Source organism: Scatophagus argus, chromosome 11 (genome assembly GCF_020382885.2).
Source record: "Scatophagus argus isolate fScaArg1 chromosome 11, fScaArg1.pri, whole genome shotgun sequence".
Taxonomy (NCBI): Eukaryota; Metazoa; Chordata; class Actinopteri; family Scatophagidae; genus Scatophagus; species Scatophagus argus.
The window spans coordinates 891,166-908,015 of NC_058503.1; the positions used below are offsets into that span (position 1 = coordinate 891,166).

The window sequence follows — 16,850 nt, forward strand, 5'->3', positions numbered from 1 at the left end:
AGTTGCGTACTTGATGGTAAGATTGTGAGCAAATACAGTTCTGGTCTACACAATTGGCACTAGGGGTGTAATAATATACTGATATTGTTAAAGATCATGATGTTTAAAAAATGAACTATTGATATTATGCTAGTAACATACACATGATAATACGACATAAATAATCAAGTGCAGATGTTAGGACTTACCCAGAAGAATTTTAGTTTGTTAAGTTACACTTTATCAGTCCTGGCTTTTTATGTCTCTGGGTCAGCCTTCAGCTCTTTCAATGTTTAACATGGCTTTTTTTTTTTTTTTTTTTTTTACATAGCTGGCACCATCTTTTGATGACTTCAATAGTAATCCCCCACCCCGTGTTTGAGGAAGTTATTGTCAATTCCAAACTTCTTAACAGCATGACTGACAGCATTCATGTCTTCACCATTGTGAAATCATGAAATAGGACATAAAGTAGGCTTTTAAAGCACTCAGACTATCGTTCCCTGGTAAATTAAAATCTCAAAATGTATCCAAAGGTGAGACTGCTTTTTTGTTCAAACCGATCTGAATTCCTCAAAAGGATGCCAAAACTTGTGTCATGGGAATTTTTCTGTTTTCATAGTTTCTCTTCCTTGCTTTTAATGTTAAATTAAAGCCACTGTTTAACTCCATTCTCTTTTCTTAAAACATAAGACTCTATTCTCTCACTACATGCTTTTATTTCAAGAGATGTTGTACACAATTTACTTCAAAGAGTACAAATAATATTGACCAGAACTGTGTGTGTGTAGTTATGGACAATGATCTGTGCCACTTCAAACATCTCTGTGTGTGCGTGTTGTGCATGTTTGTATAAGCTGCACACTGAACACAAGTGTGCTACATCACATACACGTGTACATGAATGTGTGACATGCACAGAAACACATATGACTGAATGTTTCAAGTGACAATCAGACTTGAGGGAACACTTTCAAGTATTAAAATGACCTTCATATATGCATTTGTGGTACCTCCAGTGTCAAAGCAGAAGGTGATCAGCCAGGCGAGCCCCAACGCGAATGCACTCTCAATCTCCTTGAATACGTTACCTAGCAAAAGTAACCACACCCAACAGATCAGACCACACAGAGCAACAGAAACTAGCCTGACAATTAATTGTACTTATTCTGACTCTGAACGAGACAGAGATGCGAGCCATTAGTCAGACATCTGAAACAAATGAAGATATTAACTGGAAATGCCAAATAATTCAGAGCAGTATACCTTGCCATAGCTGAGTGACAGTGGTTGTGATGAACTGCATGGAGAAGCGGACCAGGTTGTCTTTTGAACGCTCCCCATTAAACTTTTCTGGTTTCTATAAGACAAACAAAATGTTCCAATTAACAAGATTTACGCAGAGTGCAAAATGATAGGTAAAGTACATCATGGACAGGTAAAGAAAAACTTGGTGTATACTATGAAGTATATGGTGTATACGTATTCCTATGACTACGAAATCATAGGAAAGCTCTTTTTGACAAATCAATGAGTGACTACTGAAAGCTGAGCTCTCTCTGCCAGCAGAGACAGATCTACAACATGAACAAAGTAATAACAAAATAAACCAATCATAGCAAAAACATTGAGAGAGGCCAAAACAACAGTTTGAAACATTCTTAAAAAGAAGGAATTGACGTGGAAGCTCTGCAATAATAAAAGGGCCACAGAATTCTGTCATTGGTGAAGAAAATCCCTTTCACAACATCTATCCAAGTCAAGAACAATCTTGAGGAAGCAGAGATGTCATTGTCTAAGTCTATAGTCAAGAGACAGCTTCATGGATGGCGTCACAACCAGGTGCAAACCACTGGCAACACTCAACAACAGAAAGGCCAGATTAGACTTTGCCAGAAAACACCTAAAGTTTGTCCAGTTCTGGAGTAAGATTGTTTGGACGGATGAAACCAAGATTAACTTGTACAAGAATGATGGGAAGAGAAAAGTATGGAGAAGGAAAGGAACAGCTTATGATCATAGGCAGGCCATATCATCTGTCAAACATGGTGGAGGCAGTGTTATGGCATGGGTATGTATGGCTGCCAATGGAGCTGGGTCACTGGTGTTTGTTGATGACTGTTGATAAATGTAGCAGCATGAATTCTGAAGTGTAGAGGCCTATACTCTGCAAAATGCTGAAAACTGATAGGATGCCGCTTCACTCTGCAGATGGAATGACCCACAACATACAGCAAAGGCAAACCAAGAATTTCTCAAGGCAAAGAAATAGGATGTTCTTCACTGGCCAAGTCAGTCACCTGATCTCAACCGAATATAGCATGCTTTTCACTTAATGACAACAAGACTGAAGGCAGAATGAAAGACAAACAATCAACAGCTGAAGGCAGCTGCTGTAAAGACCTGGCAAAGCATCTCAAAGGAGGAAACCCAGTATTTGGTCATGAGCATGGGTTCCTCTTTCTGGGTTCACTGACTCCAAAGGATTTTCACCCAAGTATAAAAGCAATCCTTACTTTTGCAATTATGTTTGTTTGTCCCATCATGTATGAGCCACCAAAATGGGGGTAGGTGTATAAAAATGGTTGTAATTCTTAAATGGTTATTGCCACACTTTTATCAAACCCATTGAATTAAAGCTGAAAGTCTTCACTCATATCTAGTGTTTTGTTTCAAATTCAATGTAATGGTGTACAGAGGACGAATGCCTAAGGAACTTACACTTGTCCCAACATATATGTACCTACTTGTAACACTTACAGTCACAAAATATGGGTAGCAGTGCACCAAGTTCAATAAATTTTGAATGCTTGACAGAAATCACTGACAAAGAAGAATGATACCTTACCATTAAAGGTAAATTAGAAATCAGACGGACACATTATTCAACATATACTGGATGCCCCTGCAGAAAGTTAGATATTTCTTTAAACTCCTCATCCAAACTAGAACTTACCAGAGAAATGCAGACCACTTACATAAACTAAACTTTAAAAACATATTCATAGCATTACACGATTTTAACTGGTTCACCAGAAAAATGAAAATGTATCTTTTAATAGCTATCCTTCTCCTGCTCTCCTCCACCCCTCATGGGAATAAAAGTCACAAAGCAATAATGTCAGCAAAGCAAAAGAAATCCCTGTAGTAGGGCTAAATGGATATCTGCTATGGCGTCTCCTACAACATGGATGTATTTCTCTCAAACATGCTAAAAAAACATGATCACTAACTAACTTCGGCTACAGATGTCATGACGGATGTCTTCTGGACAATGGACAATAAAGGTTTCTCCTGTTACATGAGGACAACTTTTCAAAGAGATGTTGATAAAGTGAACTTAACTGGGAACATAAACATTTTTTTTCCTTCCTCACCTTAAAAATATTAAAATGTAATTTAATATAACGGACCAGGGAAGGATAAAGAAAGACAGAAAAGTGAAACTATTTCATCCTGTGGTCATTATGGGAGACTAGAAGAGTCTCCCAGTCTACAGTGAGTGCAGTTTGCCCTGCTTCACAGAGACATGGCTAAACGAGACAGTCTGCTCGAACCAGCTAGCTAGTGTGGGCAGACAGAGGGAAACAGAGCGGTATAAGGAGAGGCTGAAGGCTTGTTGTCTTTGTTAACTCTAAGTGGTACAACCCCAGACATATCAGTGTTAGGGAATGTGTCTGCTCTCTCGACACAGAACTTTTGCTGGTAGGTTTCAGACCATACTGTCTACCATGGGAATCCTGACATGCCATACCTGTGGTTGTTTACATCCCACCACACCTCGCGATGACTGAGTGTGTGACGTCACCCACTCAGTCATCGCGATACTTCAAACATGGCATCCTAGCACTCTCATCATGACCAATGTGGATTTTAACCATGTCTCGATCTCTCTCTCTGGACTGGACTCTGAGCTGTTCCAGGAAGATGGTGAAGACACTAAGGGGATTCTTTCATTGCATCACAGACTAAAAGTGTTTCTGTGAGAACACAGTTGTTACCTCCAAAAAGGTTTGTCACTTCCACAAGAAGCCATGGATAAATAAAGCCATCAAAACACTACGAAACAGGAAGAAAAGGGCTTTCATGGCGAAGGATCATGAGGAGCTCCAGGCTGTCCAAAAGGAGCTTAAGAAGAGAGAATAAGAACAATTACATGGAGAAGATTGAGGCTGAGATGGGACAGGCTAAGATGGGACAGCACAAGCCAAAAGAGGTATATAATGGGATGAAACTCATGACAGGTGACTTCCACTGCGCAGGGAGGACTTGATCTTGTATTTGAGCTCATATTATTTAAGAATAGGCTGACAGGCTGTTTCTGATGACCCCGCTTTCATCCTTTAATAGACACACTGCAATTTGCATACCATCCACACATCCGGGTGGAGGATGCAATCATCTTCATGACACACAAGGTTCTTTCTCACCTGGAGAAGAAAGAATCATGTGAGAATCCTGTTCTTCAACTTCTCTTATTGTTTCATGCTTTCAACACCATCCAGCTCAGGCGTCTGAGAGGGAAGCTACTGAAGATGCAACTGCACACCGACACAGTGTGCTATAGACTACCTGACTAGCCAGCTGCAATACGTCAGAACTGTAGTTATGAGGTTGTGCTGACTAACACAGGTGCTCCCCAGTGAACAGTCCTGGCGCCAGGCCTCTTCACACTTTACACCTCGGACTTCTGTTACAGCGCTGGTTCCTGCTACCCCCAGAGGTTCTGTGATGACTCTGCCATTGTCAGATGTAAGAGCAGAGACAATGGAGGAGTACAAAGAACTTACAGAGAGAGCTTAATTAAGCAATGCAGCAAAAACAACTTGAAGCTCAACATCACCACAAGCAAGGAAGCGGTGGTTAGCTACTAGAAGAAGAGGAGGCCCTTGTGCTTGTTTTCATCCCAGGAGAGTAGGTGGAGAAGGTACACTCATACCTCATACAAGTACCTCAGGGTGCAAATAAACAATAAACTGGACTGGACAAACACCACTGATGCCCTCTACAAGAATAGACAGAGCAGACTGTTCGCCCTGCGGATACTCAGGTCATTTAACATATGCAAAAGACTCCTAAAAACTTTTCATAAATCTGTGGTTGCCTGCACTCTGTTCTTTGTGGTGGTGTGCTGGGGTGGTGGCATAAAAGCTGGACAGTCGAAAAGACTAAAGAAGCTGGTGAGGAAAGCCAGCTCAGTGATCGGCCTGGAGCTGGGCAGTCTTGAGTCAGTGGCAGAGAGACAAGACAAGACAACTTTATTTGAATAGCCTATTTTTACAACCAGTTTGTCTCAAAGGGCTTTACATAACATCATAGCAACATCCTCTGCCATTCGACCCTCACATCGACTAAGGAAAAAAAAAGGAGAATCAGGGACAAGATCAAAGCCATTCTGGATAACCCAGCACTGCACTTTACCTGCACCTAACCCTGCACTTTAAAACCTTCCCCGTGCACCCCCATAGCTCTTTTCACTGTATACTGCACTACTCTTGTAGTTTGTAGTTTTATTTTTTTAGTATTTAATACACTATAGTTTACTTGTATGTATGTATGTACAGTATATATATTTTGTTATTATTGTATATATTGTTTTTAGTATTTAATACACAATAGTTTCTGTCTTATTTTCTATTTTTTGCTACTTGTTCATTCCTGTGCTTATTTTGTCCTGAGATGCTGCAATACACAAATTTCACTTTACATAAACTGGAACGGAAGTTCATTTATTTTAATCTCCAAAAAACAACAATATATATGACCTTTGAGCTACCTAGTTATATTACACAGCCACAACATTATTGGTTTCTCCGCAGAACACTGCATTGTAAATCAGTGATTAATGTTATTCACTTCACCTGCCAGTGGTGTTAATATTGGGGCTGTTAACCCAATTAAAAGAGTTAACTTTAGCCTTCAAGAAATTCTTGCATAAAACTGAATTCAATCGTTATTCGTATACAGGTGATCTGTCATTTAATGACCTCAGGTTATGCTGATTACTGAATTTCATTCATGCAAACATGCAGGTTGTTTTCAGAGTAAATAGAACAAGAAGATATAGATCATATCAACTTCAGATGAACAAAACATGCAATAAAGAATCTTATGTGGGTTAAAATACTGAACATGTTTCAGCTGCATGTTCAGATCCTCCACGTAAGTCATTGGTTACACTTATATGTTATATCTTATATTTTATCCAGTGCACCTTTCCTTACTGTAGCAGCCCACATTTCACTCACATTAGTTAGGAGATCAATAAAGAAACAATAACCAGCCAACAAACCTGTCCTGTTCTGTATATAAACAGACTCGGGTAGCTGTTGATGCCTTTTCTCTTGCAAAGACGGTTGTTGTCTCCACAGTTCACTGCTCCAATCCTGATGACTCCATTCATCTCCTTTGCAAAATCCCTCCACTAAACACAGAAAGACAGACAGGTACTGTACTACTTGGTAAACATGAGTCTGTCTCTGTAATAAGACAGGAGAGACAGACAATGTCAAACTCACCAAGTATAAACAAAGGCTCAGTCTGATAACATATGAAAAAAAATAAACAGAAAAAGCATCAAGAATCAACTTAAAACATGAAACTAGGCTAAAATGAAAGAATTTAAACATTGGCCCCACAGTGAAAATTAATAATCAAAAGTCTTCAGTGAGCAACAAACACTTGTAAACAAGCTCCATGTTCAGTTTTGAATATAGTGTTTAATGTGTGTATGTGTGTGTGTGTGTGTGTGTGTGTTTAACGATGTAATTTAGTGTTAAATTACAGTCGGAGCCAGCTGGTGACAATGTGAACATCGTGGGAAGTAGAAGTTGATGAACCAGACTTCTCCAGAGTTCACCGCTGCTTCTGAAACACACACATAAACACACACTTACACTTTAAACACTGCCTGTTTACTTGTCAATTCTTTTATTTCACACAATTCAATTCAATTCAGTTTTATTTATATAGCACCTTTTACAATGAAAATTGTCTCTAGATGCTTTAAATAAACCCTGAGCCTGAACCCCCGAGCAAGCAGATAGTGGCAAGGAAAAACTCCCTTTTAACAGGAAGAAACATTGAGCAGGACCCGGCTCACAAGGGAGAACCATCCTGCTGGTAGTGGGCAGAGTAAAGGAAGAGAAGAAGTGGTAGATAGGACAGAGAGGATGAATGAGAGAGAGAGAGAGAGAGAGAGAGAGAGAAACACACATGCAATAAACATCATTCATTACAAAAGACAAAGTTGTTATAGAGATTACGCGACAGGAATAGTAGGAATAATAATATATTATATATTAATAATAATAGGAGTAGGAATAGGAATAGGAATGCTGAGCTATCGTAATTATTAACTGTAACTATTCATTATATTTTTGTTATTTAGCTGATATGTTGTTCAAATTAATTATAATGACACTACATAGAGGAGGGCAGATGTTGACAGTAGACACTGGGTTTGTTACAGGGCCGGATGCGTGTCAGCATGCAAGTCTGGACAGAGAGAGAGGGAGGGAGAGACACAAAACTACGAGGAAAACTGGACACACAGTGAGTGACATAAAACAGTGGATCATAAGTCGACCTGATGAAAGGAGAGGAGGGGAGACGAAGAAGAGGAGAGAAAGTGGGGGAGTAGAAATGGTGGTGGTGTTGAGGAGGTGGGGGAACTGCTCGGTGGATCATGTTTGTGTCCCCCGGCAGCATAGGCCTATAGCAGCAGGTAGTCAGACCTATTCTGCCTGTGGCTATATATCAAGAAGTGACTGTAACTATGCCTACCAGCCCTACACACTTTGTTTGAGGCTAACTATATGCTTTACTAAACAGAAAGGTTTTAAGTTTAGTCTTAAAAGTGGAGGTGGTATCTGCCTGTCGAACCCAGATTGGCAGCTGGTTCCACCGCAGGGGTGCCTGATAGCTAAAGGCTCGTCCTCCCGTTCTACTTTTATGAATTCTGGGAACTGCAAGTAAATCTGCACTCTCTGATCTGAGTGATCTATTGGGAATATATGGGACTATTAGATCCCGCAGGTATGATGGGGCTAGTCCATTTAGGGCCTTATATGTAAGTAGGAAAATTTTTAACATTTATTCTAAAATTTAGCAGAAGCAAGTGAAGAGAAGCTACTGCTGCATTCTGGATCAGATGCAAGCTATTAATGGAGTAACTTGGACATTCTGATAATAATGAGTTGCAGTAGTCCGGCCTAGAAGTAACAAAAGCATGTAGAGTTTTTCAGCATCACTCTGAGAGAGGATGCTCATAATCATAATGCTCATAATGAAAGAAAGCAGTCTTAGAGATCTGTTTAATGTGATGGATAAATGACACATCCCGATCGAAGATAACGCCGAGGTTCCTCACAGTCGTACTGGAGGCCAAAGTAATGCCGTCCAGAGAGAGAATATTATCAGCTATTCTAGTTCTGAGATGTTTGGGGCCAAAAACAATGACCTCAGTTTTGTCTGAGTTTAATAATGAAAAAAAATGGAGGTCATCCAGTCCTTTATGTTCTCACGTCCTGTGCCTGAAGTCTGACTAACGGCTCGGTTTCTTCCGATTTTAGTACAGTACAGCAAGTACAGCTGGGTATCATCAGCATAACAATGAAAGTTTATGCCATGTTTCTGAATAATATTTCCTAGAGGGAGCATGTATAAGGTGAACAGGATCAGCCCAAGCACTGAACCCTGTGGAACACCAAGGTTAACCCTTATATGTGAAGAGGAAACATCATTAACGTGAACAAAGTGAAATCTATCTGATAAATATGATTTAAACCAGCCTGGTGCTGTCCCTGTGATCCTAGTCTCATGTTCTAATCTGTGTAATAAAATGCTGTGATCTACAGTGTCAAAGGCAGCACTGAGATTCAGTACAACAAGTATGGAGACAAGTCTGTGGGCCTGATGCCATGAGGAGGTCATTTGTAACTTTAACCAGTGCTGTTTCTGTGCTGTGATGGGCTCTGAAACCAGACACTTCAAACAGACTGTTCCTATGTAGGTAATCAGTTAACTGACTTTCAACCACCCTTTCAAGTATGAAAGAAACAAATGAGAGGTTAGATATCTGTCTATAGTTTGCTAAGATGCCTGGGTCAAGTGTAGGTTTTTTAAGTAAAGGTCTGATAACAGCAGTCTTAAACTCCTGTGGTACATAACTTGTTGTTAAAGACAAGTTGATCTGATCTAATAAGTCCTGAGGAACTTAGTTGGGATGGGGTCTAAGAGACATGTGACATGGGTTAGATTTATTAATGCTGAATGTCAGCTCAGGGAGGTCTAGGGGCAGGAAGCTGTCAAGAGGTGGATTAGGACTAAAATAGGTCTTAGTCTTCACTACTAAGAGCTGCAGGAATACAAGGCTCAACAGAGCTGTGACTCTTTGTCAGCCTGGCTAGGCAGATATTTCTTGTTTGGCTCTATTAGTGATGAATAATAAGATGTTCACACACAACACTCATATGTCAGAACATGTTCCGTCATCTCACAGCCATAAAATTCTTTTCACTGATGATTCCACAGGGGGCAGAAAGAAGAACCTACAGTGTAATGTGCATGAGAGAAAGTTGAGAAAGTTCTAGCTCTGCTTCTGCTCATTGTTGAGAGATATAAGTGTAAAACAAAACAATTACAACACGGTTAAAAAAAATGCAGGAATGGTGATAAAATGTAACATATATGTTGGACAGTGTTAATGAATGCAGATTCTAGAATATAAACATTAGTTCTATGTTTCAATGGACACTGGCCATGGGCTTAGGTTAACCCTGAATTAACAATGTATGGAAAGGGGCTAAATTATCGCAGGGTCAGCTTTTTTTTTTTTTTTTTTTACAAATTTAGACCCTCCATGGATCAAAAATTGACAATAAGAAGTGTTCTAACTGACCTTTTCTGGGCTACTCACCTCTGAACCCAGCCAAACATTTGTTAGAATTCACAAAAAGCCAAAGAATATTTACCGTCTACTTTATTAATCCCACCATCCATGCACACCTGTAAAAAAGTTAATATGGAGAACAGACACTTACCAAAGTCCCCACTGTCCAACGTGATAATCTCCAAATCATCATCGTAGATACCTGGTCAGAAAGACAGAATGAGACTTTCAGACTACCAATTTCTTCACAGTAAAATCAGTTTATGGTAATAAAACTAATATGCTTGTATTTCAACCCCAAATGGCATTGAAAAAAAATAAATAAATAAAAAACAAAGATGTTGCCCTCATAGTATCACCATGGTTACAAAGGAGATTTACCAAAGTCATATCTGTAGTAGTTCCAGCTCTCATAGCGTCCACCCTGCTGCTCCTCATTCAAACCCTTTTCTCCATATTTATCATATTTCTTCCTAAGTTCTTCATCTTTCAGAACCTCGTAGGCTCTATTCACCTTCAGAAACTTCTCGTGTGCTGAGGGGTCACCCTAAAACAAAAAAACCTTGATTGGAGTTTTGTGCAAACTGATAGGAGCTTTCTGTTTCTGGTTAAACTGGGGTTGAGTTTGTGTTTGTGGTTTCTAAGAGTAACTCACAGTGTTTTTGTCTGGGTGCATGGTGAGCGCCAGCTTCTTGAAGGCCCTTCGTATCTCTCTGGTTGTGGCCTCTCTGCTGACTCCCAGCAGATTGTAGTAGTCTTGGTTCTCTGCCCAAACTACTGCCGGCAGGATGACAAGAAGCATCAGAGGTAGCATAAGCTGGATGGGACGGGGCTGATGAACCCCAAGGAGAACCCGGTACTCCATCACAATCCTTCCAGTTCAATCTCAATGATCAGTAGCTGGAACACAGAAGTACAAACATGATTCCTTCCTCATTGCGCTGATGAAAAGGTCAATGCTTCCAAATTTACTGCTGTGTGGCCACCTAAGCCTGCAGTGATTAACATCCTCCAGCCATAGCTAAATAATTTTCAAAACAATGATTAAAAATTGAGTATTCATTGGATAGCTAGCATGGCACATTACAATCCTTGTCGTAAGTAGCTGCTCTGTGCTCTGCTTCATTCTCTGTGTTTCGTATATGACAGGGGTGGACTGGCTTAGAGCATGGGAGCAGCTGGAAGAATGTCTGCTCTCAACTGGGTCCCACCCCACCCCTATCTTTATATTACACTGGGCTATCAGAGCCCACGCTTTTGGAATATATGAGTCTACTACAGCTTCGTTTCTTTGTTTCCCCACTTATGCAGGTCCGGGTCGCAGGGACAGCAGTCTCAAAAGGGGAAGCTCAGACCATCCTCTCCCCAGCCACTTCCACCAGCTCATCTGGGGGGATACCAAGGTCTTCCCAGACCAGAGATGTAATCCCTCCATTGTGTGCTGGGTCTGCCCTAGGGTCTCCTCCCAGATTGACATGCCCAAAACATCTCCCCAGGGAGACATCCCGGAGGCATCCTAACCAGACGCCCAAACCACCTTAAATGGTTCCTCTCGATGCAGAGGAGCAGTGGCTCTACTCTGAGTGCCTCCTGGATGTCTGGGCTTCTCACCCTATCTCTAAGGAGGAAACTCATTTCAGTTGCTTGTATCCTCAATATTGTTCTTTCTTTTGGTCAATACCAACAACTTGTGACCATAGCTGAGGGTTGGGATGCAGATTGACCGGAGCATCGAGAGCTTTGCCTTTTGGCTCAGCTCTATCTTCACCACAACAGACTGGTACAGTATCCGCATCACACTGCCACGAGCCACCCGAATGTTCCGCTCCATTTTTCCCTCACTCATGAACAAGACCCCAACATACCTGAACTCCTCCACTTGGGGCAGCAACTCTCCCCTGACCTGGAGTGGGCAAACCACCTTTTCCGACTGAGAACCATCACCTTGGACTTAGAGGTGCTGATCTTTATCTCAGCTGCAAACTGCCCCAGGGCAACCTCCGCCTCAGTGATGGGAGAGCCCATCCCCAAGTCCTTCGGCTCTGTATCCTCCATGGAAAAAGTGTTGGTGAGGTTCAGCAGATCCTCTGAGTATTCCTTCCACTGTCCGTCTATACCCTCAGTCAAGGTCAGCAGTTCCCCATCCCCACCGTGACTGTTCGTCAGGGTCTATATTGCATCCTCCCTCGCCAACTGAGCCAACTCACCGCCAGGTGGTGACCATTTAACAGCTCTGCTCCTCTCTTCATCCAAGTGTCCACAACATGCATGGTGCGGAGGAAGCAACCCTTTTGTTTACTAAACTGTAACACGAAGGCAGAAAACTGGGGGCTATACGTAACCTCACACCTACTCTCCGCCTCTCACCCGGAGCAACTCCACAAAAGAGAAGAGTCCAACCCCTCTCAAGGAGGTTAGTTCCAGAGTCCAAGATGTGCACTGAAGTGAGCCTGACTATATCTAGTTGGCATTGAGTTAGAGGGGTCTGGTGCAGTGTGGATACGTCAGACAAAATCTCTCCTCCCACATAGCCAACTAAAAATTTACAACCAGTGGTAACCACTTTAAAAATATGTTCTATTCAATTGTAAAAGAGGTCAAACAATAATGAAATACACAATTCCTATTCATTGGTGAACTTGTTTATGAAATCTCTATACAAACAAAGAGCAATTATTACCAGGATGAGTACTTGGAAATTCCATTGAAGGAAAACAGCTGATAGGAAGAGTAGCATTCTTGGAACAGGCACCTTTGCTATCTCTTTTTAACTTCTGTTGCCTGTATTTAAAATATTAGGAAAACTGAACAACTTAATGAACACTGCACATAGTGAGAAAAGTGGCAGGAATAGGTTTCATTGTGGCTTATGTCTGTTTGAATCATAAGGGTAACTTTACATCTTCTCTCCCGCAACTTTTTCTCGTCAATTATGGTGTGATTCTGATTACTTGTCAGTATTTTTGTTAATTTACTCCTCTTGGCAGAAGGGAGCGACTCCTGCTCATCAAGCTTAGACACTTTTGTTTGCTACTTTGGCCTGTGAATAATAAACCTCTTGTGTCCATTATCATTGTTGGGATCTCATGCCATGTGCTGAGATTAACAATAGAGAGGCCTGTATGTTGTCCCAGAAGCCTGAAGTCAGGGTTTTACAACCCTTTGTTAGAACACCTAGGTGTGAGGCCTAGTTTAAATTCAAACTCTGGCTCCTCATTGGGAAAGAGCTGCCGGGTAATAAAAGCATCATTGCTGCACAACTCTATGCTTTTTTCCCCGTGTGCCGTCATGACAGTGAGAGCTACTGCAGGCTTTCCTTGGTGTCCCAGTCACCAAAAGGGAGCACTCAATCAGCTTGGTTGTTTCACTCTCCTTCATTTTAAGATTTAGGCAACAAGACCATCTGTTTTCCTCTTTCTTTTGTTTACCTGGGTCTGAAGAGACAGCTGTGTCGAATCAGCTGATCTCTTCTGTAAACGGAAGGATGAACAGACTTCACCAGGAGATAACGGATTACACTGTCTTCCCAACTGAATCAACTCCGCTGTTTCCCTGCTGCTCATAAAGTTGTTGCCACCTGAGGAGCGTACAATGGCCCCATCGGCTTCAGTCAAGGATCGCTGAGCACACGAGAGTAGACTCCACACGCACTCCGACCGCAACAGATCAGAGTAACGCAAAGTAAGAGGCTTATGCCTGGGCAGAGACTTAAATAGCATGTTAATTTCTGTTAACTGTGTTGTTGTTATAAGACCACTGTGTCCCTTGTTGTTGAACATTTATAATGTGTTCTTCACTCATTACTGCTAACTGTGCTTTGTTGTTGTTGGACTGCCGTGTCCCTTTTATTATTATAGAACCGCCATGTCCTTTGTTTGCTAATTTTAATTTGATTTGCTTGTTGATTTGTTTACATTCAACGTGAGTGTCTTCCTTGTTGAGCCCATCGCCGCCAGCCAATAAACTGATATTTTACCAGTTGAAGAACCGGTGTCAAGCCCGCCGAACAACAGTTCACCTGCCTCGTTACGGTGTGGTAAAATAAACCAGTTTATTACACCTCTGTGATAGTTAGGATCTTCCCTGTTTTATCTGCTTCCTCCTCTTCTCCTCTTCCTCTCTTAATAACCCTCTTTACACACACTTCAGAGATCCACGACTTATCTTGAGGATCACATGGCAGCATAACTCCATTTGCTCCATCTCTTTGTTGGACATGTGTTATATCATGTTGTTCCTCACTCTCTTGGTTCAGACCCCCACAGTTGAGCTGCCATACTGAACCCGGCGACCTGCTTTCTTGGCACTTTACCATACTTTATGTAGCATGTTAGTTTAGTTAGTATATGTTTAGCCTATTTATGATGTTTATGTTGTTATTATCTGAATCTTTACTACTAACAGTTAGGTCTTGTTTGTTTACCTTTTGACTAACCTACTGCTACTGTAATGTGCTACTGGAATGGACCTGATTACCTATCAGAGACCGCAGTTTGTTAAGCTGGGTGACTGCACATCTGACACCCTGCTGAGCAGCCCCGGAGCACCTCAGGGCACAGTGCTCTCCCCGGTCCTGTTCACACTCTATACATCTGATTTCCAGTACCAGTCAGAGCTCTGCCACATGCAGAAGTACTCAGACGATACTGTGATCATGGGATGCATTGAGGATGAACAGGAGGGGGTAGTACAGGAGCCTGACAGTGGCAGCCTACTGCTCCTTTCACTGCATGTTGCATGTGTGTGTTTCAATCAGTGTTGGGTTAAATGCAGGGAAGTAATTTCCCAGTCTGGGATTAATGAAGTAAATAACATTTTTTAAAATATTAAAAATGAAATTATCTGTGATAACAGTCTGCTAATAACGAAATCTGCTCCTACCTGGCCACATCAGTTCAGGCTCAGTTGAAGATAATATGAGGCTGCAGCAGTCTGAGTATTTTTAGTGTTGTGATTCTTCAGACAGAGCTGCAATGATTACTCACTTAATCATGTTGTCAACTAGTCAACTGAAAGAAAAATAACTGCTTGTTTAATATTTTGATAATCAATTAATCATTTCATTTTTCAAAAATGTCAATTTTCAACAACAACATCACTCCACTGAAACATATAAATTGAGCATCTAATGCTAGTAAGACGTCTTTCATGTTATAGTTACTTGTCTGTAATGTTCAGACCTCAGCTGCAGTAATCATAATTTATAATTCATTTACTATATTTTTATTATATATTCCTTATATAATCCTTTTGTTATTCTTGTGTAGTGTTTTAAGTACATCTGTTTTTAGACTATGTGCCTATGCTTTCCCTTAACTTACTTGACTCCAAGAGGGCCCTGCACAAGAATTACTACGTGCCTGGACTGTTTGTTTGTGCACAAATGACAAATAAAAATCTAGAATCTTTCCTCCAATATAGCCGCCTCTAATTAGTCAACCAGTAGCAATCATCTTGAAAAAGTTGTATGTAATGTATTCAATTGTAAAACAGGTCAAATACCGATCGGCGAATTTATTTACAACATTGCAAGTACAAACTCCAAGCAATTACTACCAATTTGAGCACTTAGAAATTAGAAATCCCATTGATGGAAAAGAGTCGTAACAGAACCTTCTAAGAAAAAGCTTGTGTATTTGGGTAACACTACAATAAGTATTGATAATAACTCTGATAACTCTTGATAATATAACGTTACGAGTAATATTTTAAAAAACGTCAACATATGCATAACTACAATTAAAAAAACCTACCACAAACACAGCATGGTGTCCACAGGGACAGATTTTAATTTTCTTAGATTTTGTGTCTTTCTTGATCCAGCAAAACTATGCTAAGCTAGCTAGCTGTGTCCCCAGTCAGTCAGTCCCCATAACCATCGCTTGCTTTATGATAGGCTGGTTAGCTTATCTGCAACATTAAACTGTCTGCAGTGTGTTGTTGAACCTAAACCTAACCTTATCTAGCGTTTAGCAAAATTCCCTTAAAGTTATAACAGCAGCTTTGTTACCGTCAGCACGTCTCAACTTCTCTCTGAAGTCTGAAGCCGAAGATCCGCATCAGTGTCCGGCTCACACCGGCATCAAGTTTCACACAATAACATAACTTAACTTCCGTCTACAGCATTTCACAATAATGGTTAGACAATCCAGACAGCGGGTGATACAAATCGCATTCATATAAATTAATCTGCACATTAAAAGGCAGTGTGTTATGAAGATTTTATTGAGGAAAACCCCTACACTTCTTTTCCTCGGCTGGCTCTGTACTTTTATTTCGAGAACAGAACATCTAGGATTCATGTTTCTTTTTTGGTTGTTTTAACTTGACGAAACTCAGGAACCACTGATCACGTTTCAATGACGTAAACGCTAAAGTTTGCTGCGTTCAGTGTAGGTCGGGAAAAAACCGCAATATTAATTAATTATTGGTTATTTAATTAGTTAATAATCGTTAATATGCTATTGGTTTACAATATATTTTGTTTGTCAATTTTCTGTTTTACTTTTTTGTTCAATATGACTGTTGATATCTTAACGTTTCATTTAATATATAATAGTAGTATCAATTATGCCCATTCGTATTTCTTTCAGGGCGGACGGTTTTGCCCATGAAGCGCTAGCATTCTGCTATTGTATCCTGATTGGTGCTGATTGTTAAAGATTTATGACTAGCAACGTTACGTTACGACGGGCTAACTTCAATCATCATCATGTTCAAGAGAGTGAGAATTCTTCCTATTAGAGTTTATTTGGATTGATAAAGAGAAAGAGAATGAAAAAAAGAAATACATTAATTAATTAAAATAAAATAAAAAGAAAGTTTCTTTGGAAGGCCTCTGGCACCCTATTGCGCTCATTTAGGAAAAAAAATAAGCTCTGTTTTTCGGAGAAAAAAATAACTTATGTTTTTATGAGGAAAGTGTGTTTGTGTATGTGTTTCTATGAGATAAAGTTCTGTTTTTATGAGAAAAGATTTC

General features: G+C 40.5%; 1 protein-coding gene across 3 annotated transcripts in view; it reads right to left on the reverse strand.

The window, feature by feature from the left end:
* dnajc10 (DnaJ (Hsp40) homolog, subfamily C, member 10) overlaps nucleotides 1–16,248 on the reverse strand; it is a 33,628-nt gene extending 17,380 nt beyond the window's left edge. The window contains exons 1-8 of one of the 3 annotated variants that reach the window (XM_046404351.1): nucleotides 15,882–16,234; nucleotides 10,527–10,771; nucleotides 10,253–10,418; nucleotides 10,023–10,073; nucleotides 6,764–6,846; nucleotides 6,272–6,403; nucleotides 1,246–1,339; nucleotides 993–1,070 (exon numbers count right to left, since the gene is read on the reverse strand). In XM_046404351.1, the coding sequence (XP_046260307.1) occupies nucleotides 993–1,070; nucleotides 1,246–1,339; nucleotides 6,272–6,403; nucleotides 6,764–6,846; nucleotides 10,023–10,073; nucleotides 10,253–10,418; nucleotides 10,527–10,736 (814 nt within the window). In that variant the 5' untranslated portion in view covers nucleotides 10,737–10,771; nucleotides 15,882–16,234. Of the gene's footprint in view, nucleotides 1–992; nucleotides 1,071–1,245; nucleotides 1,340–6,271; nucleotides 6,404–6,763; nucleotides 6,847–10,022; nucleotides 10,074–10,252; nucleotides 10,419–10,526; nucleotides 10,772–15,624 lie in introns of all 3 variants that reach the window. The other 2 variants (XM_046404352.1, XM_046404353.1) reach the window with 2 other exon arrangements.
* Nucleotides 16,249–16,850: the final 602 nt, after the last annotated feature.